Genomic DNA, 27,916 nt, shown 5'->3' with positions numbered 1-27,916 from the left:
GTAAGAAAACAAAATATACTTTATTAAAATTAAGCATGTTAGCACCTCAGTGTAACCTGGAGAAGTCAGTCCAGCAGGTAACCAGTCCAGCAAGGCCTAATGGCTGAACATCCTGAAGTGCATCCCGATGGTAGAAAAAGTACCATGACTGTCAGGACATGCACGTTCTGAACAAGCTCAGATGCACAACCAGCCTCGTTTGCGAGGAGGATGTTGTGCTGCCTACTGTCTTGATGGGAGCATCTAAAGCTGCTGGACCAATCACATATGTTAGATCCCATGGTGGAGCAGGTATCTGCTTGTCCTACAAAAGAAACCAAAAACAAACCCAAAACAACAGGCCAAACCGACCAAATGAAAAAATTGCCGCTAACTCAACTCGCAGAAAAATCAGTATAGCACAGAGCTGGAGAGCTACATATCAGATTGGAGAATAAATTAAACTGAAATAATGGCAAGGACTTAGTACATGGATAGACATGTAGCATCCTTACAGATGGCCATCCAACTTGGCACACACGTTAATAAAAAAATGAGCCATGCATCACATAGCAGGCTGTGACAACCTGGAGCTGAACTGGCTTCAGGACCTACAGAGAAACCTCCGGCTACAAAACCCCACGGTGCCCTTTTGTTCGGTTGTATACAGTGTTGAAGCTGATGGTTGTAAAGCTACATTAGCCAGTGTTAACAAAGATTACATAATTTCCAACTAAAGATACTTTTTACATTTAGAAAATACCTCTATAAAATTTAGTAAAAGTGACATCCCAATCTACTGAACAATGCACTCCGGTTCCAGAAGGATCTCACAGAGCCAGGGAACACCTGGGAATTCTCCCCTCGAAGGCGAATATGGGCACGCTGTGGTGAGGTGCCTTTTGTTCTCAACATCCATCGGCACTGCCACTGCCACAGGGCCGTGCTGGGGCACCAGACACTCCCCTTCTCCTCCAAACTGCTGAGGGATCTGTTCCACCAGCCAGGCTGGACGTGCATAACCAAGCCAAACCCGTGGCTTTGCTACCCTCACTCCACCCTCTTTCTAGCCAACGCTGATTTGGTTTCCTGTTGCAGAAAGAGAAGGGACTGACGCTGGCTAGAAACAGACACTACACAACCATTCCACATAGATTTGTTACAATACTCTTAAATCTTGGTTTAGAACACACAAGCAGGTTTTAGTATGGTCTTGCCTAATGTACAGATTATTAGTCATGCCAACTAGTTTAGGATTAGACAGGAAAGGTTTGCAACCACTGCAGGTAAAGTCACTTCTGTTTCATCCTGGTTCTCAGAAAGAAAGCCAAGGATTAAAATTCCAATGTGTTACAAAGCCTCCATTTCATGAGAGGGAGTCTTAAGCCAATGAGATAAACTACAGCTGTTAAGTGCCACCGTGTTCTTTGTACCAGACTGTAATCCTTACTGGTGTCAAGAGCACGGAGACATCTGTAACCAACACACACACGCTGCAGAGAAAGCAGAAACTACACGGTACGAGAACACTCTTTAATCTGGGGGTTCTGTCACTCTTGGAACAGCAGTCTTTTATGGCATCAGTAATTTACTGAAGAAACACATCACCCTGAGAGGGTTTCTAAAGCTTTCCTCCACTGAGCGAGGCTGAACGCGACATCACCGACCATCCCGCGATGGGTGCGGCGCCCATGGCAGTCGGACACGCCTTCTCCAGGGTAGTGTTGCTGTTACCTCACTTGACACAGAGCGAGTTTTATTTGCTGAAAACTGATACCCTACATCCACTTAGTGACGACTCGGGTCCCATCCACGCTACGAGCAGCGCGTTCCGACACCGCAGGCAGCGGGTTTGACGGGCCCGGTGTGAGGTGACACCGGAGATAAGGTCGGGGCAATAAGGGCGCTGATGCAATCCTGGCAGGGGAATCCTGCGGCGAGGCCTCGCCCGGCCGGCGGCTGCCGTAGCGTGGGCTGAGCCGGGCGCGGAGGGGCCGCGCTCCATCCCATCGCCGCCCTGCCCGGCACCGCAGCGAGCGCGGCGGAGGCTCCGGGATGGAGAGCCCCGCGCCGGGCCGGGCGCTCAGAGCCCGTGGCGCTTGCGGGTGCCGGCGCTGGCGGCGTGGAGCAGCCGGTCCTTCTCGCGGATCTCCTCGCGGAGCTGGGCCTCGGCCAGGCGCAGGCGGCGGATGCTGCCCTTCATCTCCTTCATCTTCACCTCCAGCAGCGCGATGATGTCGCGCTGCTCGTTCAGCTTCCTCAGCAGCTCCTCCGACGTGGTTCCCGACGACAGCGAGTACGAGTGGTCGGGGGGGCCGCCCTCCGCCGGGCTCTCCTCCCCCGCCGCCGCCGCCGCCGCCGGTACCGGCACCGGCAGCCGCACGGGGCTGGGCCCGATGGTGGCGGCGGCCCCGAGCTCCACCTGCACCGTCAGGTCGATGGGCTTCACGTCCTCGGCCGCGCCCCCTGCAGGGGCCTCGGCGGCCGCGGGGCCCTGCGGGGCGGCGGCGGCGGCGGCGGGGCGGGGGCGCCGGGCCCGCTGAGCCTTGCGCTCGTTGACGCCGCGCAGCGGGAAGATGGTGGGGACCCGCACCAGGTAGGACTTGCGGCCGCCCTGGAAGTGCTCGCTGCAGACGCGGTGGCCCGTGGTGGGCTGGAAGGTGCTGAAGCAGCCGCTGACGCCCGCCCGGGAGACGTTCTTGAGCCAGAGGCGCCGCAGCTCCTCGTCCTTGGGGAAGGTGTAGAAGTGCAGCGCCTTGTCGCGGTGCGAGTTGTTGTAGCAGCCCGGTACGCAGCAGGTGAAGCCCGGCATGGCCTCGCGGGGCGGGGGGACACTCGCGGCGAGCGGGGCGAGCGGCCCCGCCGAACTACAGCTCCCACAAGGCCCGCGCGGCCTCTCGCCGCCGCCGCCGCCGCCGCCCCGGAACTACGCGGACCACGATGCACCGCGGCGCCGGCGGAACTACCCGCCCCATGCTGCGCCGCGGCCCCTCCCGGCGCGCGCGTCTCGCGAGAGGCGGCGGGAGGCGGGAGTTGCGCGGCCGTTACCGGGCGCACCATGGCGGACGGGCGGCCCCGGGCCCGGCCCGGCCCCCGCCGCAGCGGCAGCCACAGCGCGCGGGCGGCGAACCAGGTGTGCCCCGGGGCTCTGGGGGAGACGGGAGAAAAGGAGAGTCGCTCTTGGGATCGACCATCCCGCTCTCGGTTTGAGGCAGCGGCGAGGCCTCTGAAGCAGGAGCGGGGGCCACTCCCTCAGCTGTGTTCGCCGTTAATGGTGAAGATGGGCCGAAAGCCCGGACTTTGGCGCTCGCCTCGGCGGGTTTGGGTCGCGGCTGTGCTCTGAGGCCGCTGAGGATTTTGTCCACAGCAGGGTTTTGTGCTGGTGCCCAGCTCGATGACACCCCGGGCTGAATTGTGTCCCGTCCACACGGGAAGTGCCACCGTTGTCAAAAAGCCAGCACGCGCAGTTTCTCTTTGGAATTTGGAAAAAAATCATACCGGCTTGCTATTAGGACGTGGGTGTTGGATGCTTTTGATGTGTGTGGTCTTTAATAATGAAAATGCTAGCTTTGAATTGCTTGTCTCTTGATTTCATTCTAGACTGGATTGAGTGTAGAAAATAGGAATAAACCTGTCAGAAGCACCTTGGAAAAGCAGAGACTGCCAGTGTTCCCTGATCTCAGAAATGGCACACCACGGCTTATGCTCAAGAGAGTCATGCAGAACCGTAAGTGTCTTTTTTTTAGGAGAATTGAGAACAGAAAGACTGTTTTTGTAGAGTTGAGAAAACAGGGGGTGTTCCTTGGTAGCCCATTATCCTTTCCCTGTTACACGAAACAGAAATCAAATTGTTGTTTGACTGATTTATGTGGCAGAGGAGTCAGTGCAGGACAGCTGAATGCAGGATACAGCTGTCTGAGAGACCAGGCCTTGCACTGGTGAAATCAGAGCTTTGAAAAGCCTCTTCAAAGCCCTCTTCACTTGGTCTTCTTATCCTGATGACTGAGCACATCATCCTGGTGCTGCCTGTGGCTGTAGGATTAGGTGTGAGTTGTTACTCTGCTGCAGTGCAGGGAGCCCCTGTGCTGCCACGTATCCCTGCCAGCCTTCCCAGGAGTAGAACCCAAACAGTTTTCACTAGGTCTTTATTTTAACCTGCTAGTAAATGTTATTTACAGCCTGTAATGTAGATGTGAAACCCTACTGCATTTCCAGTTGTGGAAAGGAAATGTTCTGGTTTGTTGGCAGAACCCCAAGTTTCACCGCTGGCACTTCAGATATCTAACCACGAAGTCACACAAGAAGCTCATTCAGAAGTCCCATCTAAGAGGGTTTCCAGCATGTAAGTAGTGGGGTTTTATAATTTACACTTTTATGACACTGCCAGGTAGAGCTGCAGTTTCTGTGGTGGGACTGGGGAGCAGGACTTCTCTACTTGTGTTTCAGTGATCAGAATTGCATCTTGTCGGTGGGATTATCAGAAATGCCTCTTCAGCTTGGTTTGTTTTGGTAGGGGGGAATTGCAGCTGCCAGATGTTGCTCCTCAGGACACATCTATCACTGTGTTCCACATGAAAAAGAGAAGAAAACTCAGCATTTCTGAATTTGAGAGAGCAGCAGATAGACGACTTCCCCAGTACCAAGGTAAGGCTGCAGTCAAGAATTACCTTGCTCAGTGCTGCATTTGCTGTCAGGTGGTTCTCACCTGCTCAGCTCAGTTGTCAGGAGCTGCCCAGTTGGGCAGTTGTAGGTTTGGAATCCAGATTGCAATATCTCATGCAAAGGGGACAAGCCCTCCATCCTATAAAATTTAAAATAAACCTTTTTAAGCCAAGTTCTAAGCTCTGCCACAACTGTGTATAATTTTTTGGCTACTTTTGCAACTTGGTGCTTTTTGAGTTTTTGAAGTGTCTCCAGAGGAAGTAATCCCTGTCTTCTTCTTGGTTCTAGAAACTTTAAAATACAAGCAGCTGCATACATTCCATTGCAATGATATAAAATAATGATAAAGTTCTTTGTGAGGAGAAAAGGTTTGAGTTCCAGTTTCATCAAGAGTCTGTGGAATAGTTATCTTAGTTTCTAAAACTCCAGGTGTGTTTGGGTTGTGTTGCCGAAGGGTGCTTGTGACCAAGACATAACATCTTGTCATCAGTGTGGTACAATTAAAAGTATTAAATCTGCAGGTATATGCATGCCATGGTAAATTTTAATTGAAATAAATGAAATGTCTTTCTTACCCTTTCATAAATTGCATTTTAGATTTCTAATATGCAATTCTGAAATGTAGACAATAAATAGTCAAGTGACCCCATTATCCAATTCTGTTTGCACCAAAGTATGGTGTTCGAGGATTGTAGCGTGGCTGGCTCTGAAAAGAGGAGGATCCATTGAGATGTTCCTGTAGCCTGTTGTGTAAAGGGTAATTTCTCAACTAATGTGCCATCAACTTTTTCTAGCTCAGTCAACGTTGGACAGAACAATTATGGCTCGGTGAGTTTCACCTAAAATGTCTTAACTTCTGTCTGTCCTGGGTATGATCACATCTGGAGGGGTGAAGAACAGTGCAGATGCCTGGGTTCATGTTCAAGACCTGCGTTAGTGTTAGCAATAGCAGAAGCATCTGCCCCTTTGCTGATGGAATTTGAAGGTGTTGCACCACACACCTTTTGATTTTCAGAAACTGTGGCTCTGCACTGTATGCCTGGGTTGGTCTAGCTTGTATTGCTACTATTGCTCCTCTTTTTACTTGCTTGGATCATTCCTTTTTTCCTTTTGCTCTCATGGTTCCAGCAGTACATCAGTATATCTTAGAATATGTAAATCACTACACAGTATACCTTAGAATATTATCCCTGCCTGTTCATAGTTTTTTCACATCAGTTGCACCTGTGCAGTATTTTCTGGACTTTAAAAGCTTTTTATTGAGTCAACGTACTTCCTAGTGTTGCCTGTGTACTTTGCAGATGACCCTGGCCAGAATCAGTACATTACTTCACCTTTCTCACTGCAGCCCTTGCCTGAGGTGACACACAAGATGCTTTTTGGGGCTGGCTTTTGTACTTCTATCTTTGAACCTCTGAAGCCCCTTTTTAATTGGGTTGCCTAGAGAAAGGGACAGGAGATCATTGAGCATGGTCAATCTTCAGGCTGCAAAACACCTGCAGTGAGAAATATCTTGTCCTATGCTTTAGGTGTTGCTATCAGCTTTCATCTTAGTCACAGTGTGTTGGTAGCTGTACTTTACTGAGAGTATTGATAGCAAGTAGATTCTTAAACTTATTGGGAAGTCCTCCTACTACCCCATTGTCATTTAGGGTATATCTTTACTCTGAATATTTTTTTTCCCTTTTTTTTTTTTGTTATTTTAAGATTTTTTTTTTTAATTCCTGGCCCTTTTGTCAGCTGTAGTGTTGCAGTGTCTCAGGGAGGCTTTAAAACAGTCTGCTTCCTGATCTCTGTGACACATATCCTGATGTTGGGTGATAGTATGAAAATAAACAATTAATTTAAAGAATGAATATAATATTCAAGGGTCTTTTGGGGAAATTTCCCCTAGTTCTGCAAAATGTGTCATTGTTAGTGCCATCATGTCTGTATTCTGAGGGTGAAGGTGGAGTGTGTGATTTTGACAATTTTTCCCCTCTTACAGATCCTTTCGTATGTCTGTGGGTTCCTTGCTGGCCCCAGACACCGTAGAAAAGAGGGGCTTGCTCCGGAGGCCCAAAACCCGCAAGGCTGTTGACATGCAAGAGTTTGAAGGCAGAGTGGAACAGAACATGCTGAAGAACAAAGGTTTCTTTAGTGATGTTATTTCTCTTTTGGGAGGCAGAACCTTATGTTAAAGGGGCTTTTAGAAGCATTTACTGAAGCATGGTCTGTATTTTAGAATTTGAAATTTACTAACACATTCACAGAAATAGAGTGGGATTTGGGAGGTAAGATTAGAATGAGGTTCTGCCTCAGCAGTTCCTTTGATTCTATGCACTTAAATATGTACTTTGCCTGGTTTTGTCATTTAAACCACAGGAATTGTTTGGGATGATCTTCATCTGTGGGTACTGAGGTCTCTGTTGTTTGGCAGGGAGAGTTGTTGGCACAGAAGTGGGGTCATACTGTGTCAGTGTTTGATCTGTTGAGGAGGAGTAAAATTTGGTTGAATGACTTAAATAATGAATTACACAAGTTCTGGTACTACAGTATGTCCCTATGACCTTGATCAGTTTTTCACACAAAATTTGTTTTAAAACTTTCTCAACAGGACGGAACGATCTTGTGGACTCACTGTCTGCATCTGGGATTCAAACAAGCATCCTGACAAGTGATGCAGAAATTATGATGAACAGCACAGAGCTCTTTGTTCAGCCCCAGCTGGATGGAGACAGCCAAAGTAAATTGCCTGCTCTTGAACCCCAGCTGTCAGATTCAAAAACTTCAGCACAGAGGAGCCTGATTTCTGATGCAGATCAAGAAGAAGCAAGGCTGGAGGGCCGGGTATCCAGTGTGAGCACAAACCAGGGAAGGACCCAAAGATACTCCAAGAGCTCAAGCCTTGATGAGCATGTTGACAGAATGACTCATTTATCTCCAGAAACTCCTGAAAAACAGAGAGAAGAAAAGCTGGATCATTCCCAGCAGAGTAACCCCATGACAGAGATTTCTTTTACTGAAGAAGAGGTCGTTTGCTGTGAGTACTATGGGTGAAGGCTTAGCAGGTGTTGTCTGAACTCACACAGTGGTTGAGGTAGAAAGGGACCGCAAGGTTATTTTCTCCAACCCTTCTGCTCTGGCAGGGCTACAAAGAGCAGGTTGCTCAGGATCCTGTCTAAATGGCTCGTATGAGTCTGTAAGGGTAATGACTGCAAACTGTCTTCCTTATGTTTGGATGGAGCATCCCATGTTCCATGCTGTGCCAGTTGCCTTTTTTCTTGGCACTGGGCATCACTGGGAAGAGTCTGGCTCTCTCTGCCTTACACCCTACCTTCTGACACTTGTATATATTGGTAAGATCTGCCCTAAGCTGCCTCTTCTCTAGGCTGAACAGTCCCAGCTCTCTCAGCCTTTCCTTCCAGGAGTGATGCTTCAGTCCCTTAACTGTCCTGGTGGGCCTTTGCTGGGCTCTCCACTGTGTCCATCTCTCCTTTGTCCTGGGACCCCAGAAGTGGGCACTCTAAATTGGTCACAAAAAATACGGAGATAATATGTGGGACGTGTAGACAGACTTGGAAGGAATCTCTGGAAGTTCCTAGTCCATACCTTCGCTGTGGTATGGTCATTTATTTGTCACAGCCAACCTCTCCATTGTCTCCAGGGCTTTAAAAATCTTTAGACAGAGGCAGTTGCCTCCCTGCTCACTCTGTACCAGTGCTTTGCGGTTCCTATTGTTTGCCAGTTTTTCCCTGGTACCTCTCCTTGGCATTCATTTCCCTGGCCTTGTCCTGGTTGTGTAAATGGGAGCACATTTTCCTCACACTGTTTGGACCAGGCAAAAGTTGTTTTGAAAGGACAAAGGAAGGAATCAACAGAAAAAGGTTAGTTGCTCAGAGCAGCTTCAATAGCAGGCATTTTTAGGACAAAGGGATAGATAATGCAGAGTGTGGAGGATGTGGAACAGGGGACTGGATCCAATGAGGGGAGTGAGCAGATCTTTAAGATGCTGGAGTTAATAAGGCATTAATATCGGAAGTTAATGGTGGCATAGTTCTGCTCTACCACAGGAGGCTGCTGGTGGTGCTGCTCCTCAGTGTCAACTGAAAAACAGTTGCAAAGATTTTTCCAACTGGTTCCTAAGATTTGATGCCATCTCCCCAAACTGCGTGAAGTGCATACAAGTGTTTCTTGTGTGTCTTCTCCCTCCTTGGTTGTTTTTTTATTTACTAGGAAAGCTAAAAGAAAATTCAAAAAGCTGCCAGGAGACACATTAATGATCTGTTTTAGCTCTTTATAGATGGAGTTCCCCTCTGCCTTCCAAAGGTTCAAGTACAAATTTGGGATCCCTAGTCACTGTAAATGTTTCCAGGATGTGTTTTAAACAAGTTGTGTCCTGTATAACTGAAGACCTAGACATAAGTGATACAGAAGAAGAGGTGATTAAGACAGTGAATGGAGTGGAACAGGAAAAGATTTCCCAAGAGGGTGAGAAGTACTTTCATTGTAGAAAGGGAATGGAGTATAATCCGATTTAAACATAGTTTTTAGGTGACTTGTAACATAAGACTTAACTTTACTCAGAGTAAAATAAGACTTAATTGAACAGTAGATGCTGGAAATAATTTAATTCAAGACATACTAGAAATACTTGGACATTTCCAGACAAGTTCTCTGAAAGTGGGCTGTGACTGGAAGTGGAGTAAAAGTTCCTATGTTTTGTCATATCTGTACTACTGCTCAGCTTCCCATAGGAAAGATGAAGAGCTCTCATCTGGCTAATCTAAGCTAGTTAATCACACACTTGTACTTTCCAGTGTGAAAATTCCAAATTGCTGGAGAGGATGGTAAAAGTGCAGTTTGACAGCTTTTAGTTCTGGACTCAGCCAAGATCTCCAAATCCTTTAGCAAGTGACAGCATTGTCATGTGTGTCATGATGTCAGAGTGCCCAATTTTCACAAAGTTATTACCTCTGTGGGTTTCTGCTTAACTGAGCTGCATAGTAACAGATATGTGGACTATATATGTAGTATAAAGGAAAAAGGAATACTTAAGTAGTCAATAGCTCAAGTTTTTAAACACAAGCAAGTCATGTGTCTTTATATTTCTCATCCTGCGTGCCAGAGGCTTGTCCTGGATGGTTAAAACCACTCTAGGCTCTCTTCTCTCTACAATGGAATATATCTCTTACGAAATCGTTTATTCAGAATAATGGAGGAAATTATGAGTAGAATCTAAGCACAAACTCCAGGTATTGTTAGATTTAAAGGAAAATAAATTGCTCTTTTACACAATTACCAGAATTGAAAATGGCCCTAGAGATGGCAGATCTGGAAGAGCTCTGCTTACTGTAAAATTCCTTCATTGAGATCTGATGGGCCCCTAATTAAGTGGCTGTGGAGCAAACAGAGGAAAAGTTGGGCATTTCTCAGCTGTGAAGGGAGCTGTATCTGCTTTTCTTATTTGCAGCTTATGGCTGAGTTTATTTATCACAAATTCTAGTGGTGGTTGAACTGGGTGTGCTGGTGGTTGGTTGGGGTTATTTTGTAGGTAAGATGTATAATAGAATTTCTTATTTTAGCTGCAGAACGTGGTGCAAGTGCTGTACATTCTGAACATTTGGAGAAAAAACTGTCTGAAAAAGCAGAATTGCAGATAACTGCAGCGCAGGACAGCAGAGGTGAAACAGAAATGGCTCCTTCAGCAGGAGAGGAACTGGAAGAAGGCAGCATTGGAGCCCACAGGTCTCCCAGAGCTGGTGAGGACATCTCTAATGCTGGCAGCTCTCTGTAGTGCCAGAGTGCTCTCATGCTGCATGACTGGCATCAGTGCTGAGAGAGGGTTAACTTCCTTTGTTTTCTGGAATCTGGGCTAATTACTGGGGAAATATCAAACTGATTTTGTCATTTTAAGCTGGAAGACTACATTTTATTTAAAGGTAAACCAAAATTTGATTTAGTTGGCAGTAGTATGGAGAAATGTGTAGTTAAAGCAGGTATCTTTGATTAAAATTTACTAGTGGAAGTTCCAGAATCAGGCAAAGATATTTGTTCACTGGTTTATTTTTCCTGTTTTGGAAGGTGAGATTACCAGAGGCATTGGAGCTGAAAGTGTGGCCAGGCACTCTCATGCCTTTTCCTCATCTGATAAACCTGAGATGACTCCATTAAATGAAGCTGATGAACAAGAAGATATACTACAGGACCAGGCTATGACGATAAATTTGGATAGTACAGTAGAAGAGCCTGCTGAGGATGAAGTTGAACACCCTGCAAGTCAAGGTAAGGAAGCTGCTCAGCACTTCTGTTAATAGTGGTTTGTTTTTTTTTTCCTGCTCTCACTTGTTAAGAAGTGAAGAAGTTCAAGAGTGGAGTTAAAGAAAATGCAGATTAGACTTGGAGGAAACCATGGTTTCATAGCAGAGAACAGGTGAGATGCTGATAACAGGAGCCTTGCCTGGAGAGAGTTGTGCAAATCTGCAAACAGGGAGAAGTTTATAGTCTGGCCCTTGTAATGTGACTCTAGCTCAGCTTGTCCCTTTGTTCAGGAGAATTTGCCAGTGGCTTAGCAAGATGACAGAGGTACCTTCTAGACTTTGAAGTTCTCTATGGTTAAAAAGGCAACCTAATTTAACCCAGCTGTCAGCCACTGCAGCCTGGTCCTGAGCGTGTGTCCCTGCAGCCTGGCCAGCCAGCTGGGCCAGCACAGGGCCCCAAGGGAAGCCATGAGTCTGAGTGCCAGGAGCTGTGGGGAGTGGCACTGCAGCAGCCAGCAGCAGTGCTGGCTCAGGGTGCTGTGGGGCACAGCCAGAGCTTGGGCAGTGTGACCAGGACCAGGCAGGGGGGGGAGCTGGCTGGGTTTTTGTCTGCTGTGGCAGCACTGCTTGCTCCAGGAGTTCTGGAAAGAGACTTCAGTTCCTTCAGTACTTTTTTTCCCCAGAGGTTTCCATGAAGACTCCTGCGTTTGTCCGTGCTCCGGCGCAAAAACTCCTGTCAACGCCACGTGTTGCAAAACCTGCTGCTCCAAGGTAAGCCTAAGCCATGTCCAGCAGTGGCCAGGCAGAGGTGGGGCTGAGGCAGAGCAGTGCTGAAGTCTTTGAGTGAATGTCAGTGCTCTTCCAGAGCAGGTCTGGTGCTTTTCAGTGAACATTGTTGTAATATTTTCTGTGCTAAGGCCAAAACTTTTCCTAGGAGTTTTCCAGCTGGTAAGCCACTCTGGAGCCATAGACTCCAGTAAGGGATGCAGAGGCCCCTGCAGAAGAGGGGGAATTACAGATGGCAAGACACTGATCACATGGAACGACATAGTTGTATTGACTGCAGAAGCCTAAAGCTGTGTGCAGTTGCCATGTGCTGATTAAAATGAAGCTCTTTTTAGAGGCAGAAAGTGAACCTGTCCTCTGCATTACTCCGAATTAGTTAACATTTGCACCCTCTTGACTAGAAATTTGGCTTCATCAGAACCACTAACAGTGGGGCCTAGGGAACAGGAGGAAATTCCTAGCCCATGATTTTAGAGCTTTGTCCATTAAAGCAATAAACAAGAAGACAAAATCCTTTTGCCCATGTATGGGTGGACTGGAGACAGTCAGGTGATCCACACACCTTCTCTGGGGTTTTGCATATGTTAGCCTGAGCTTGTAGTTTTTTTCTGTTGTTTTCCAATTATGTTCTGAGTGAATCCATGGGCTTCACTTAACTCTTCCATATTACATTTTTTCCTATTTTAGAATGGAAAACAATTGTTATTTCCTTTAGGACTTACAGTCTTGTTTAATGGTGGGGTAGGAAACCCTACAACCCACAAAAAAAGCCCCCATTGAAGTTCTTAACAGTGTAGAAGGATTTCCTGCAAAGCAGCCTCCCCTGTCCAAAGATGCAGAGGTGACCTGTGGTGCCTCAAACTTTGTGCACTACTTTAAAGGGAATGCTGCAGGGATGCAGTGGAAACTGCAGTCAGGTATTGGAGAGAACTCCACTTTGCTGACAGTGTGTTACATGAGCATTCTGGAATCAAGGAACCTTGAGCCTGGATTGCTTCTCTCAAGGCCATGATGCCACATGAAGTGTTTGCAAACTGCCCTGTGTGGGCACAGGAGTTTTGAAGAATTGGGAGGGAGAAAGAATTAAGAGCTCAGGGTAGTTTTTATCCCTTCCAGTTCAGCTTAGGGTTTCTCCAAACTCAACCTGGTGTTCTCTGCCTCTCCCTTGTTCATTCAATGTGTGAATTTTTTTTTCAATTTTCCTCAAAGTTCTCCCCTGAAGCTGCTGAAGCTTAAGACAGTTCCAAAGAAATTGAGAACATCCGAGAAGAAACCACGGGAGCCTCAAATACCAAGGAGTTTGATAAAGGAGATATTCAGACATTTTGCTAAAATGCCAGTAACCAGAGATGCATTCCAAATTGTTGAAAAATGGTATGTAGCAACAAACTGCTCTTTCCAATATTTTTACTGTTGAGTTTTTTTTTCTTTCTGTTCTTCCCTGAAGTAATAAACATGTTGGAAGTGCTGCTGACAAGCTGACGGCCCTCTCTCTTCAGCTGGAAAGTCTTGAGAGGCCTGATAAAAACAGGCAGAAATGTGCCAGGTGCTGTGTGTTGCTGTGTGTGTATCTGATCAGCACTGCCTTTCAGGAGCATCTGGGTTTTGTCCCAACAAATTTTAGCAGTCAGAGTCTTGTCTTTATCAATTTCCATGGGCAAGATGGCTCTGGACAGTGGTGATTGTGCTGGGCACAGTGAGGTTGTGCAGTGTTCCATTGGAATCCAGGTTTCTCAGCTTTTTGAATCTTTAGATCTTGTTACCTTCATGAGTAAAATTGTGTATTGTTTGAAGACTTGTTATGGTTTGACACAAATTCTTTTTCCGTGTCAAACCACAACAAGACTGTCACTGCAGCAGCCAATACCTGACCCTCAGTGCTGATTTCTCTGCCACTGGTGTCAAGCCCTGTTCCTGCACGTGTGGGAAGTTTGGGAAAGGTTCTGGTTGTGCAGCTGTTTCACAGCTGTCTTGGCAGTGAAGTTCCAGGGAGCCTGAGCTGAGAAGCCAAGCTTTGTTCATGGGCTGGAGAGTTTCTTCTTCCCAGTTTTCCCTGGCGGGCTGTGACCTGCACAATGTGCAGCTCTAGTGCAGCATGCCCTGCAGAAGGGGCTGAGTAGCTGGTGTTCACACGCTCCACAGTCTGCTTTGATTTCCCCCCTCAGCTCTGAGAGATACTTCAAGCAGCTGAGCAATGATCTGGAAGCTTACACCCACCACGCAGGGAGGAAGACAGTGGTGGCAGCTGACCTGGAAGTCCTCATGAGAAGGTAAATGAAGGGTTGTTACTAATCTGCACTAGTGTTTGGTGGTCTTTTATAGCCCAGTAACACCTGGTTGTTGCCAGAATGTGCACTAGCAGTGTTTGCATAGTAAGTGTGGGACTGGGATTTACTCTGAGACCACTTCTGTCCCAGGAGCATCCCTGGCCTTGGGTTGCACCACTTGGTGATGGTGGAAGGGCAAGAGGAAGTAGTGAGGGGTTCTGAGTGCAACAAGTCATCTGAGGAACCAAGAGGAGAGGGATTTGTGTAAGGGTGAAGCAGTAATGTTTGGAGAATGTGTAGAAGAAGTACAGAAATGCTAAGAGGGAGGCTGGGCTGCACTATGTGCGTCCTCGAGTGAGGTTTTTGCTAAAATCGTCTAAAACTGACATTGTGAGCATTTTCACATGTCCTGCTGTCTGTTTTGGTGACTTGCTCTTCCAAACAAAATACACTCTTCCTGCTGCTGCCCAAGCTGATACTTGGGATCCAAACTGACAGTTCCTCTCGAGAGCAGGAGAAAGAGCCCCCAGCCTGGGTGGGCAGGGCTGGCCTCTCCTAGCAGTGACATTCCTGGACAGCAGCCTGGAAGAAGTGTTCTCCGAGCTGCCTCACTGTTTTCTGTCCTCTGCACATTCACAGCTGCCCCGTCTCCTGCCTGGATTTACTTTGTTCTGTGACTGAAACACAAGGAATTTATTCTTGGGTTAGAAGCCCTTGTGAGGCCTGAAGCAATCCACCACTTTTCATTTAAAGTCATTACTCTGGGTGGTTGTTTTTAATCTCCACTGGAAGTTTCAAGTGTGATTTTAAAGTCACCTGGGGGATAGTACAGGGCACAGCTGATGACACTGGTTTTGCATGGGCCTCTGTAGGTGAGCTGATGCTGTGGCTTACAAAGAATAATCTGTTGCTGTCCTTACCCAGAGATTTTGCTTTCCCAGCTGACAGGTGTGTGCTGAGGTGGGTATGAACAGGCCAGGAGGCACAATGGGTTACTTGTCCTGGTTTGAGAATTCAATGTACTTGTTGCTTCACCTTTTCTAGATGTCTTTATGCCTTTTTACTGCCTCATAAAGAGATCAGGAATTGTTGCTGGCTCATGCATGAGAACAGCAGCTCTGTTCCTTCCACATGGGAGGTGTGAATAAATGTTGCACTTTCTTTCTTTTTGCAAAACTGGGAGATGTTGATTTTTTCAGGCCAGTCACCTAAATGGTGTACAGGAAAACTCCATGGCCTACACAGTTGGCAAATGTGAGGCCAATTCTATTTAACACCTCTGGGTTGTGACTATAAAAAAATCTGTGTACTGAGCTATTTCCTTCTGTCACATCATTCTGTGCACGTCTTCAAAGGGTAGAATTTATCCCATGGTAGGTGGATTGTGAATTTAAAAAGCAATGAGCCTCTACTTTGGTCCTGATCAATATAGATGAAAATCCCCATGGTAAACAGTGGGAAGCTCTGTGGGAAGCTGCTCTGCAGGAGCCCTCTGGGTCTGTCTGCTCTGCTGTGTGGGCAATCCTGGCATTGCACCATGCACAGGAGCTGAGATGCTGCCTGCAAACACGAGTCTGGAGCTGTTTGTCACAAAGCAGTCAGAGCATTTCAGCTCTTAAATGCAAAAACATCACTGCAAGAAAACTTTACTCTGATACTGAGTGGAAGCACATTTCACTAACAACCCTTGTTTCTTCCCTGCTCTCTCTGGCCAAAGGCAGGGGCTGGTGACAGACAAGATGCCGATGAACGTGCTGATCGAGCGCTTCCTCCCTCTGGAGTACCGCAAGCTCCTCATTCCCGTGGCAGTGAGTGGAAATAAAGTGATCCCCTGCAAGTGAAGGTGCAGGGCTTGGCCCTGTGGGTGGGCTGGTGGGCTGCTCCCAGGGGCTGCCTGTGCCTTGTGCTATGTCACTGCTCCAGGGGATGCTTTGCCACATGTAACCAGTGAGGCAGCCACTGCTGGATGCTCTCCTGAGTGGAGGCAGGTTGTGCTGTGGCCACCACACCACCCTACTGGGTCTCACCAGCCTTTGTGACACGCAATTTGACTATACATTGTTTTATACGTTACCTTTGAATACTTGTAAATAAAATGTTATGTGCATTTTTTGTGATGCCAGTGAGCTGAGAGGCTCCTGCATTGTGGTGTTCAAATTGTTCCTAGCAGGCATTTGGCTGTGTGGGTGCTGTTCATGCCAGCCATGGTGCCCCCTTGTTTTCCACTGCTGTTCCTGTACAGGAAGTTGCTGCATGGAGGAGCTGGTCCATGCTGTGCTCCTCACACAAAACAAAACTTTTGTGTGGTTGTACTGTTTCCAGGAGCCTAAACCACACCAGGAATGAGATCTGACACAGCAAAGAGTGCCAAGGATTGAGACTTTGTAGAATAGTTCAGAAGCTGGGAAAGAATAATGCCTGTCACATGTACCAGTTGCAGAGATGGAGATGGATATTGGCCTTTCTCTTCAGGGTCCTTCTGGGCAGTCAGTGTGACACGGGTTGTTTTTCCCCATCTGAGGCTGTCCTAAATCCTGCTGCAGGTATGGATCCTCCCCTCTGGGTTGTGCTGTGTGTGCAGGAGAGCTTCCTCAAACTACAGCCAGGTGGCACAATCCACAGGGACTCCTGGAAACGCAGCCCAGCTCTTGGCAGCAGGAACTGGAAGTTAAACAGACTAAACACAAAAGGACACAATGGCCAATAGAGTTAAAATCTCTTCAGCAGGCAATGCCAATCCAAATGACAGGTATTTTTAAAGGATTTTATTTCAAAACATAACTCCATTAATACAACAAAGAGCATTTTTTGCTGATACAGTGTGACTGAAATGTTGGAGAGAAAAAGTGTCTTTTGAGAAGCTCTGCTGGGAGCAGCATCTGTGTGTCCTGCATGGGTGGGATTTCCTTCTCCAGAGTTCACTTTCTTCTCACCAGAAGGTGCAGCTTCCCGAGAGGAGGAATGGAAGGAGAGGGTGCTTTCCACCTGCTGCCTGTCACGCTGTTGGGCTGACACTGGGTTTGGGTGTTCATGGGAATTCTTCAACTCACTGGGGCCTTTTCCTTCGAGTGGGTGTATTATTCCAAACAGCTGATAACTGTTTGGCAGTCTGGAGTCTCAGAGGCTGTAACTTTTTGCATCAAGCTGGCTTGTATGGATATCTAAATATATATATATTATAGCTGTAGATGTAATTAAATATATAACTATATAAATATTCTCCCAAGGAAGGGGAGATCGTTCTGTCAAGAGCACCTTGTGTCAGAGCTGTAACTCCAGTTGCAGATCCAGAGAATGCAGCTCTTCCCACAAGTAGGTCTCCAGTTGCTCATGGCTTTGGAATGATGACAAGGGCCTGTTTATTGCTATGGAGACACGGAAAAATAATGGAAACATGGAATTATGTGTGTCATACACAGAAGAATGAACTCGTACTAGAAGTCTGCTCAAGTATCTTGTTTTTCTTCGTGCTGGCCGTGGCTTCGGAGCAGTAGTTCAGTTTTTGTGGTACTCTCAAGGCATAATTGTATTTAAAAAAAAATACATACAAAGACGGTATAGCCGTGTGGACCCAGCTGGGAAGCAGAGGCAGCTCTGTGAGCTGCGGCGGCTCGGCCGGGAGCCCGTGGGAGCCCGTGGGAGCCCGCGGGTGCCGCCGTCCCGCGGGGCTCTGCCGCTCCGCCCGCGGCCCCGCTGCCGCCATGGCGCGCGCTCCGCTTGCCGTCACCACGGCAACGCCGCGCCCGCAGGCCCCCTGCGCGCCGCCATAGCTGCCCCAACACCGCCTGACACGCGGGCGCCGCGCGCCGGCCGAAACCAGCCCGTGAGCGGAGGCGGCCGGCGGGAGCCTGCAAGCGCTGGGCGGCCCTTGGGCTCCTGGCTGCCGCGGAGCACGCTGGGAATGGGAGTTTCGCGCCCCACGGCACTGAAGGGAGCAGAGGAGAACGGGAACACCGTTCCCAGCGTGCAGCGCGCCAAGGGGGGGAACGGGGCTTTGCACGCTCCGCCTCTCGGGAGTTGTAGTCTCGGCGAGAGACGGGGCCGGCCGGGCGGGAGCGGCGCGGACTGCGCTTCCCGTCGGGCGGCGCGGCCCCATTGTGGGCACGCTCGCAGCCCATTGGCCGGCGGCTGCGGCCGGGCCCCGCTGCCCGCCCGCTGACACAAAGCGGGGCCAAGATGGCGGAGGCGGGCGCGGGGAGCCCGCACGGCGGGGACGCGGCGCCGCCGGGGCCACCCGAGGAGCAGGAGCTGAGCCGGCGCCTCCGCCGCCTCTACCCCGCCGTCAACCAGGACGAGACGCCGCTGCCGCGCTCCTGGAGCCCCAAGGACAAGTACAACTACATCGGCCTCTCGCAAGGCAACCTGCGCGTCCACTACAAAGGTGCCGGGCTGGGGCGGCGGCGCCGGGCTCGGCCTCGGCCCGGAGCGGGACGGCCCCGGCGTGGCCTCGGCCCGGCCGCTCGCGGGGCCCGCCGGGCGCGGGCTGAGCCGGCAGCGGGTCCGGCGGGCCGGGGGCGGGCGGCGCCGGGCTCCGGGCGCTGCTCGGGCCGGGGCCCCGGCCGGGCTCGGGGCGGAGGCGCCGGGGGGCCGGGGGCTCTCCCCGGCGGAGTGTGTGGCCTTGCATAACGCTGTGCTGTGCCGCTCGCCCGGGCCCGCTGCGGGCAGAGCGTCTGTTTACTTTGTCATCCTGCTTAAAAGCCAGCCGAGGGCTCCGCTGGCTCCGACACGCTGCCTAACCGGGGCTTTGGCTGCTCGGGTTTCCACCAAAGAGCTGCTCACAGACTTGGAGTGCGATGTTTTCCTTGCTCGCGGTTGGAGCTGTTCTCCCTACCCACCCAGCGGAGAAGTCATTATTCCTTTTCCTGCCTGGCTAGTAAACACTGATGTCATTCCCTTCTTGTGTAATCATTTTTGTCTTCTGTCTGTGTACGTTGGTCTTCACATTATGTCTGAAGGAAGGGGGAGAGGTGGTACTGAGAGTCTTTCTCAAAAACTTCGTAGTGAAAACAAAGAGAAAACTGAAATGCTGGTGCTGTAGGAATTGTTATTGGTGGCAGTGCAGAGTTGTGTCCGCTGGTTCTCTGGAAGGTGTGCTGCAAATGGCTGGCTCCGTGTAGAAACAGGTCCCTGCTGGCTTCACACTGTGAGGTTTTAGATCAGGATATGTGAGAGGCCAGATCCCCTCAGTACTTACATTTCTGTTCTTTCTTAGGTCACGGTAAAAATCACAAAGATGCTGCCTCGGTCAGGGCCACTCACCCCATCCCTGCAGCCTGTGGCATTTATTACTTTGAAGTGAAGATCGTCAGTAAAGGTAGAGATGGGTAAGTGCCTCATTGCAGCTCAGTGCCTGGGGATGTGTGTCTGGCAGCTCTGCTGGACTCTGGCCTCCTTTCCAGAAGGGTTCTTGGTCCTGTGGCTGCAGCAGGCAGACTCAGCTTGGGCAGGTTTTGCCCTCCTGGTGAAGGATGGAAATGAGGTGGAATGCCCTGGAAGCAGAGGCACTGGCACAGCTGTGTCCTGAGCTCTTGGAGATGGGCACTTGTAAAAAATTCACTAAACTGGGAGGTCTCTGGTGCAACATGAATTAAAATAGGTTTCTTCTTGCTGGCAAGGTCTGGGCACTCTGATTTCTGGAATTGTGATGCCTCAGAAATGTAGTTAAGCAGAAGGGAGGAGCCTTGAGCTTAATTTTGGGCTGCTGCAGTGGTGTGATGTGGTGAGGAGTGCTGGAGCACTGGGGAAGGCAGTAAAGGGGCATTTTTAACAAAGTCTGGAGTTCTCTTGTTAACGTGGGTTTAATTTTTACTCATTATGCAGGTGTCAGTCTGCTCTGTGTGGATGGCCCTGGCATTGTTTATTGTTAAAGGATGAATATGGCAGGAATAATTATCTGGAAGGAAAGCCACACAGGAGGAGGGATTGGATGTAATTAATTAATCCAGTTGTTCAAGTGTGACATTTGAACTCTGACCAGTTTAAGGGTTCTGGGAAGGCAGCAGATGTTCCTACTAAAAACCAAATGAAAGTGACAACTTGTTACAGTTGAATTTTTTTGCTGTCATTGTTGAAGTGAGAAGTGGCCTACTTGTAAAGAGGCATGGAAGGATCTCGGTTTGTGCTGCATTTAGGCCCTTGATAATTACTGGGTTATCTGCAAAGGTGGATGCTGGGCTGAATTCCTTATAAATGCAGGAAAAGACCATCCTTATTCCTTCATTTCACTGACCTGGCTATTAACTGCTTTGTCTGTTTTGAATCACTGCTCTTGATTAGTTTATGCAACTGCTAAAACGAAATAATTTGCAGTGAGCTTCGAGACAGTTTTCCAAAGAAATCACATTACAAAAGGTCACTGAACAGCACTTAATCTTTACTGCAGTCTAGATCAATTTTAAAGGGAGATAATGGAATTTTCTGCTTGTCTCTCAAGATCAGAGTTTTCTGTATTAATGATTTGTTGGTTTTATTGTATTCTGTAATTACAGTGACTTTCCAGGAAAAATTAATTCCAAAGAGACAGAACCATGTGTGTTAACACAGCAAGCTGAACAGGAGCTGCTGATAGCTCTGATCTGAAGTCAGGCAGTGGCTTTGAGAGCCTCTCTGATGTTCCAGCCATTCCTCTGCCTTGTTTTTCTTGTGCTCGTGGAGACAGATCCAGCTTTTATCTTGCACAGGGTGGTGCTGGGGATTTGTGGTTGTGAATTGCCATTGTAGCTGCTGCCTGGCTGTCACTTGAGAAGGTGTTTTTGTGTCTCTCACCTTTAATGGTTTGAATTGTTCCTGCTGGAGGCTCAGTGTGTTGTACTAGTGAACCGTGGCAGAGATCTCTTCTGGGGAGGCTCCCCAGTCTTGATTCCGTCATGGTGACTTCAGTTCAAAGGATTGCAGGTGCAGACATCTAAAGAAGGGATTGAGGGAATGAAGTTCTCAGGCAGTGTCAGTGGCAAATCCTGTCCATAAGAAGAACTCTTTAGCAAGGGGAGAGGAAGAGCAATCCTGAGCTCATGTTCAGAATGGCTGTTTCAGCCTCTACCTTAGAGCTGGTTATATGACTTCTGTATGAGGTAAAGAGGAAAGAATGTGAAGTTACTCCCTGCATATCTCTTTCTGGATTTTGTGATGGTGTTTCACACTGAGGTTTAAAATGTGACTGATTTGGTTTTGAAACAAGACTTAAGAAAGGCTTTGGTGAAGTGGATTTCAGGAAGTGTTGAGTCTGATTTTGCTCAGAGCTGTTGTCTTTCTGTGCTCAGCATTGTTAGTTTAGGGCAGTGCACTCTGGTTATACTGACACTTGTTAATAAACAACAGAAACTAAGGTTTCAACTAAGAAATGGGATAGAAGCTCCCAGGGGCTCTTCATGGAGAAGAATCCCAAAGCTCACACGATGCCTTTTTGCAGCCTGCCAAGGGAAGTTGCCTGTGTGTGATGTGCTCTAAAAAGAGGCTTCTAGAATTGGCATTAGGCAGTGCCATTTTGGATTGCTGATGTCACTGTGGGAGGGAAGCCTGAGCTATGGAGATGACTCAGGTGTCAGGACCACCTTTTTAACTTCTCCCCTGTTTTTCATTGGACTGAAGGGATTTAAAACCAGTATGTTCTGGTTCTCTCCTGTTTTCTCCCACCACATCATATCCTAGCAGGCAAAACACACATCCTTGCTTCCCCCTGTTTTCCAGGCTGACAACTCCTGTGCTCACCCCAGAGCCAGCACAGGGGAAGAGGCAGGGAGGGGCTGCAGTAGCACAGACAAAGGTTGCTTTGCCCTACCACAGCTGCTAGAAAAACTTCCTCTTTCAAAGCAAGTACAGCATCCAAAAAGTCCATTTGATGCGTGTAAGAAACTTTTAAGACTGATCAAGTTTTCATAGCTTTGAATTTTCCACTGCTCATGGGATGAAACCACAGTCCTTTGAGAAGGACAAGTTTGATTCAAAACTTACCATTAGTTTAATGGTAGCTACTTTTTTATCCTGATGGATTTAATCTTAATTGATAAGAGGTCATGTTTATTTACTGGGTTTGTTTTTTGTGCAGTTTTGTTGTGGTTTTTTTCTGGAAGAGGGGAGGCTGCCAGGATACCACTGAAAAATTGTCTTGACAAGGTTTCTAGGTAACATGGAACAAATCAGATCAGTCAGTCTGTTGATCTGTTGATACTTCTTGAGGGGGGAGATTGTTCTTATCTTCGGAGAGCAGAGGAGAACTTAGTTTGCACTGTCTAGTCCCAGCCCTCCTGTCACCTCCTTGTCTGTACTGAGCACACAGGGAGTGGTTCCACAGCCCTTTGGGATGATACATGTCAGGGCTGTGGGATCCTGCCCTTGCATTTGCTGTATATTTCTACCTTTTCCCTCATGCAGACACACTGCTACCCTGTCCTATGGTGAGCTGGTTCAGGGAGGTAACTAGTGGGAAGCTGGCCAGAAAATAATGGATGATGATTTCATCTGTTGATGTCACTGTCAGAAATTACTCCTTTTTTTTTTTTTTTCTTTCTTTCTTTCTTTCTTTAAATTGAGGCCTACTTTTCAGGGTTCCTTTTATTAATTGAAGGTGATTCAATAAAGTGATGGCCTGAGCTGGCAGACAGTAGGATTGCAGCAACCCTCAGTTCCATTCAAAGTGTTGTTGAACTGTTTTGTTTTAAGACTTGCTGGTAGTTAATTCCTGAGCCATTGTGTGCTTGTCTCCTGAGTGTTGTCAACTGGAACAAAAGGACAAGAGGCAGTGGGTCACAAGTTGTGGCAAGGGAAATGCCAGCTGGGCATAGGAGAGAATTTTCCTTTGTGAAGATGGCTGTGCACCCGAACAGGATGCCTGGAGAGGCACTGGCATCTCCCTCATCAGATTTGCCTGGGAGAGCCCTCAGACTGACAGAAGTTTCAGAGTTACTTATGCTTTGTGCAGAAGGATGAGAAAAGAATGTCCCAAGGTCCCTTCCTGTCCAAACCTCTCCATGAATCTGTGGATGGCTTGCTTCCAGCATTCCTCAGATGAGCAGATTGGCAGAAATGCCTGTGACTCCTCTGTTCCTGAGCTGCCACAAATAACTCAGGCTTTTATCCTGGTGCTGTTTGTAACAATTCAACCTTAGCAGTATTTGAAGCCCTGAACTCTTGTCCTCTCTCCCTCCAATACGTGGTTCTGTTTGGTGGTGATTTGTCAGCACATCTCACAGCCTCTGTTTCCCCACTCCATGGTCTCTTGCTTGGTAAACAGGAACAGGGAGAGACTCATCAGGGTAGGGCAGCTAACCCACAACTTAGAGGCTGCTGTGACTCAGAAGGACAAGTCATCCTTGTCCTCTTTATGCTGGGGCAATGTGAGCTGTCTGTGGGTGACAGTGTGTGTTCCTGACCACCAGTTTGGTTTCTTGACTGGTTTTACCTCCCCCAGGCACGTGCTGGCTTGTGATGGAGTGTGACTGGGAGGACATTCCAGAGGCCAACCCTGATGATGCATGGCTTCTGAATTCTGGCAGAAGTCACCTGTCCTGCTGCCACCTCTCCATTTCTGAGCTGCTCCTGGAACAGACAGCCCAGCAGCTTGTGGATTGCCTTTGCTGTCTTTTCTAGGAATGGTTTGGTCTTGGACAGCTGCTTACTCATGGGTACTTTGTTGTGCTGGCATCCTGACCTCTCTGGTGGGGACAGAGCCACTGCCTGCCCATAGTGACTGTGCAAGCACAGCAAGTGTGCTCTGTGGGCAAAGGAGGTGCCAGGGCAGCCCAGTGGTTTCATGAGGATTTTGAGCCATCCCAGGAAGCATCTCAGGATGGCTTTTCTTTGTGCCATGATGTGTTTTTGTGTGCCAGCATCAGTGACTGTGTCCTGAGCTCAGTTGTGCTCACAGTCTTTTTGTTGGATCAGTACTTGAAACAGTGATTTCTGCATCAGGTAGAGACCCAGAAAGGCAGGAGAGCAAAGCTGGAAAAACATAAGTTACAGGAAATGCTGGTAACCTTCTTCCAGCACCATTCCACAGTTGCTTTGAGCTGTGCAGCCTGTTGTCCAGAGATGCTGATGAGCGCTAGCTTAGGTTTGAGAACAGTTTTCTGGGACAGGGAGAAAAGAGTTCTTTGAGGAGAATGGCTAAAGAGCTAATCAGCTTAGTCCATACCATAGTTTATTTTAAATCTTCCTTTAGCTTTCATACACAAGTGCACCATAAGCCAGACTTAAAAATAGCTTAGTTTCTCTCTGACTGAAAAAGAAAAATAAAGGTCAGATGTGTTGGTTGGTTGCAGTCTGTACATTAGTAACAAATCATCTGCCCCTTTTCCTTGCTTATGTTTCTCCTTGCCAACTTTCCATTTCTCCTCAGCATATGGTGAGTGTGATGGCTGTGTGAAAAGCCTTTTGCTCGTGTTCTCTAATGGCTTCCAGATGCTGACAGAGGCCTGTCCATGGAGAGCTCTGACAGCACTGGCTGCTTATGCTCAGACACCTTGGAGTGCCTGTCTGGATGTGGCTGTAGGGAAGGGTAAGAGATATTCTATAGGAGCTGAGGATTTCTTGTGTGAGCCCTGATTTGTTACTGGTAAGCCTGTAAATAATTGATTTCCTCCCTCCTTTTAATTTTTCCATTCTGGTTTCCAAGAATCCAAAACCAGCACAGAGAGGGGGTTGTTCTGATTGCAGGTAGGTCTGCTTGTTTGAATTTATGCTGTTCTGCAGACACTCATTTCAACAACCCAACACATAAATAAAGCCCCCAAGTAGATTCCATAAACAGTTCCTGCCTTGTTCCCATTTGCAGATTGCCCAAGCAAGTCCTTCTTGCTCAGCCACCAGCTGCGCCTTGGTGCTCTCAGGTGTAGAGACTCATTTTCTGCAGAGGTTTTGTGTCACTTGATGACACCTCATACAAGTTGTTATTTCTTAGTCATTGTTCTGCTACACTCTTCTGAAAGGGAGTAATATTGAGAGCAGCTTTTCAGTTTAAAGGAGTCATGAGGTTGGAATATCTCATTTGCAGTTGATAGCTTTTATAATTCCTGTTTTATCAATGAAGTGGAAATTTAAACTGAGTGTTTTATAACAGTATTATGGGTCATCCATTGTAATAGTTGAGTATCAATTTATCATAAAAATTATTTGTGAAATAAGGCAATGAAATGGAAGCAGTGATGGTGATATGTGACTTTTCCACTTGTGATTGAGGTATGTCTGAGATCTGAGATTTCCTAGATTTCAGACTGTGATAATTATTTTTGTTGTTGTTGGGGTTTTTTGTTCTGTTTCTTATGAAGTTTTGCACAGTAAAGAAGAAAAATTTTGAGAAGAGGTTGTTTTAGATTGGTTGTTTTTTTGTCCTCCCTCCCTCTGCTGTTTTTGAGTATCTGTTATAGAAAAGGTAAGAATGTGACAAAGACAAACTCAACATCTTCAGAATGCACATAAAACATTACTGTGCTCAGTTCTTCAGAATACGTTTGCAGTTAAATCACACGATAATGGGAACTAATTATTTACATATTCTAAGCTTGCAGATCTGAGGAATTCTATTTAATAATAAATTTTGTAAGCTGGAAAACTTTTATGTAGGAAAACCTTTTTCTTTCACTTGAGAAGCCTTGAAATGATGAACTGCTGAAGAATTTATCATCCAGTGTGAAACTTTGACTTTCTTCAGCTCTCCACTGAAGCTGAATTGTATTAGTTGTGTTATATCGACTCTGTGGCCAGATTCATTTTTTATACTGCTTTTCTAGCAATGGGATTTACATTGTACCTGTGATATAAGACTGGATCTCTGTTTCCACATCACAATCTGCCTGCTTGTTTACAAGTTCTTTGTATTGATGCCCTGGTCCACATGAAGCCTTTGTCCCTTGTTGTGGAGATGTCAGTGTGTGAAGATCTGTGAGTTCAGTGTGTGGTGCTTTCCCAGCGCTCGCCCCAGCTCTGACTCTCTGCTGCTGTTTAAAGAGAAAGTGTTCTTATTTCACCAGTACATCTCTTAAAACTTCAGGTGTTACTTCTTCTCTGAGATGTTTTCCACATAATTAATCCCCCTTCCAGGTCTTACATAAATATTGCAGCTACTTCCTTCTGTTACTAATTATTATTAGGAGGAAAGAAACCTTCTTTTCATAGGAATTGTTACCATCCAAGCCTAAACCAGATGAAATCAGCCTATAAGGATGTGAGAATATCCCCTAAGAGACAACCAGCTGGTTGTGGAATATTTTCTTCTGATTTGGGTATGGCATTTATATTGTTCCTCCTGTTTTTCAGAGGAAAAACAGGGGCTCAGGGTGCATTTTTAATCTGGCTGTTATGATGGATTGAAATGCAAGATTAGTCACCATAATGAAAGTCTTTAAATGACTTGTCCTGTTTTGGATGCCTTTCTGTTAGACATTTGTGGTAATTCTTAGCATTGTTTTTTACTGTTTTCTAGGCTTTGCTCATAGCAGCAAAAATATTCTGTTACTCAGACTGGCAGTCAAACAATCTTAAGTCCTTTCAATCATGGAAACCTGTTTAACTTCCCTAATATATTTTCAGTGACTATGAGCAGTGCATTTGGAAGTGAGGTTTGTTAATCAGCAGGACAACCTGAACAAAAATCCTACTTATTCAGCTGGGTGTAACCCGAATAATAATCAGAGAATGAGTATCAGTAATGCTTTGTGCTGTTCCCAGACTTCAGGCACCATTTGCCACTGAGATGGTTTGTGTGTGAACTTTGTTGGGTATCAGCTGACTTGGAGAACAAGTCAGCTGCCAAGAGTGAAAAAAATAATAAATTTGTGGGACACCTTTGCTTCAGCTGCATTTGACCACAGGGTTTGGGTTCTGTTGAATGTGGTGATGCTTGGGGTAGCAGATGGAGAAACTGGTTATTCTTGACAGATTTTAATGGTGATTTTACCCTCCTGGTGCCTATATTGTGCCTTTTTCTTTCTTAAATGGTGCTCAGATCAAGTCTTTGTATTTTCCATCTTTCAGTGTTCCTACAAACATTGTTAGTCTACATCATCAGTCTTCATTTCCTGAAGGTAGCACAGACAAGGGACAGTTTGGGCCTTCTTACAGCTGGCAGATACCAGTTGAACGTAATCCTAAAATTAGAAGGGAGCTGGGAATATGATACCTTGGTCTGTCAAAAATAGCTTTTCATTCTTCCTCTGTCATTTTATCACTAATTACTCATAACCACCCTGAGAAGATGAGTTATGTTACCAGACTGCTGCCTCTCAGTTTTTGTCCTCCTCACTCACCTTCCCTTCCACGGTCTTCAGCTTTTAAGGATTCTCTGCCTTTCTAAGGGCTGATCTACAATGGACTCCTTCTTGCTTCAGTATACTTGTAGTTGTTTTTAATGAGCTTCTAAAATTTTTATTTTCTTCCCTTTATCCCCTTCTTTTCAGCCTTGCATAATTTGTCTTTACTGACATCTTCTTGGGGAATTGGGATTCTTCCTGGAGCCCATCAGTGCTATTTGTGAAGCACCATCACAGAACAGCACAATATGCACAAATAAAACCAGAACCACTTGCACTCTCGAGATTATATTCCATTGTGAAGTAATTCCAAAATATTTGTTGTTAGACTGAGGAATTGGAGACTTTTGGAATCCAGTATTTAACATGCCATAGGTAATTTTTCTGAACAGATGTACCCTGTTTTTTCACTGCCTTAAAACAATGTTCCCCTTCCCCCACCAGAACTGCCACAATGTGGTTTCAAGTGGTGAGTTGATAAGGGTTATCATTTCTAACCACTCTTTAAACCTGGCATGAAGTCAGGACCCACCTCAGACAAGAATGATAGTTCAGAGCTTTGCAACAAGAGGCTGTGAAAGTCTCTGAAATGCCACCAGTGTGGTGTATTATTCACCTCTAACTTGATCATTTAGTTTGTTTATTTTAGATTTAACTGTGTTGAGAGCATGGGGTGCACGATAGCTGGGAGGACAGGATTCCAACCACATAGGTGTGGTTATTAGAAAAATCTGCAGGATAC

General features: G+C 47.1%; 3 protein-coding genes across 4 annotated transcripts in view; 2 read left to right on the top strand and 1 right to left on the bottom strand.

The window, feature by feature from the left end:
* Position 1: 1 nt before the first annotated feature.
* THAP11 (THAP domain containing 11) lies at positions 2 to 2,914 on the bottom strand. The gene has a single exon (XM_031505821.2). The coding sequence runs from the start codon at positions 2,789 to 2,791 to the stop codon at positions 2,063 to 2,065; it is 729 nt and encodes a 242-aa protein (XP_031361681.1). The 5' UTR covers positions 2,792 to 2,914; the 3' UTR covers positions 2 to 2,062.
* Positions 2,790 to 16,040, top strand: CENPT (centromere protein T). The gene is given in 14 exon segments (XM_021541169.3): positions 2,790 to 3,014; positions 3,017 to 3,112; positions 3,580 to 3,706; positions 4,228 to 4,321; positions 4,493 to 4,623; positions 5,436 to 5,469; positions 6,629 to 6,771; positions 7,238 to 7,663; positions 10,206 to 10,382; positions 10,705 to 10,905; positions 11,564 to 11,651; positions 12,876 to 13,040; positions 13,832 to 13,936; positions 15,651 to 16,040. Coding segments are annotated over 14 exon segments (2,136 nt in total). The 3' UTR covers positions 15,775 to 16,040.
* Positions 16,041 to 18,078: 2,038 nt separating this feature from the next.
* RANBP10 (RAN binding protein 10) overlaps positions 18,079 to 27,916 on the top strand; it is a 66,071-nt gene continuing 56,233 nt past the window's right edge. Inside the window, exons 1-2 of one of the 2 annotated variants that reach the window (XM_021541172.2) lie at positions 18,079 to 18,314; positions 19,146 to 19,257. In XM_021541172.2, coding sequence (XP_021396847.1) covers positions 18,110 to 18,314; positions 19,146 to 19,257 — 317 coding nt within the window. In that variant the 5' untranslated portion in view covers positions 18,079 to 18,109. The remainder of the gene's footprint in view (positions 18,315 to 19,145; positions 19,258 to 27,916) is intronic. The other variant, XM_021541173.3, reaches the window with a different exon arrangement.

Source organism: Lonchura striata, chromosome 13 (genome assembly GCF_046129695.1).
Source record: "Lonchura striata isolate bLonStr1 chromosome 13, bLonStr1.mat, whole genome shotgun sequence".
NCBI classification, from domain to species: domain Eukaryota; kingdom Metazoa; phylum Chordata; class Aves; order Passeriformes; family Estrildidae; genus Lonchura; species Lonchura striata.
This window is presented reverse-complemented; position numbering and strand designations above follow the sequence as displayed.

Coding starts and splice junctions, on each gene's coding strand:
- THAP11 (XM_031505821.2), bottom strand. CDS start 2,791: ATGCCGGGCTTCACCTGCTGCGTACCGGGCTGCTACAACAACTCGCAC.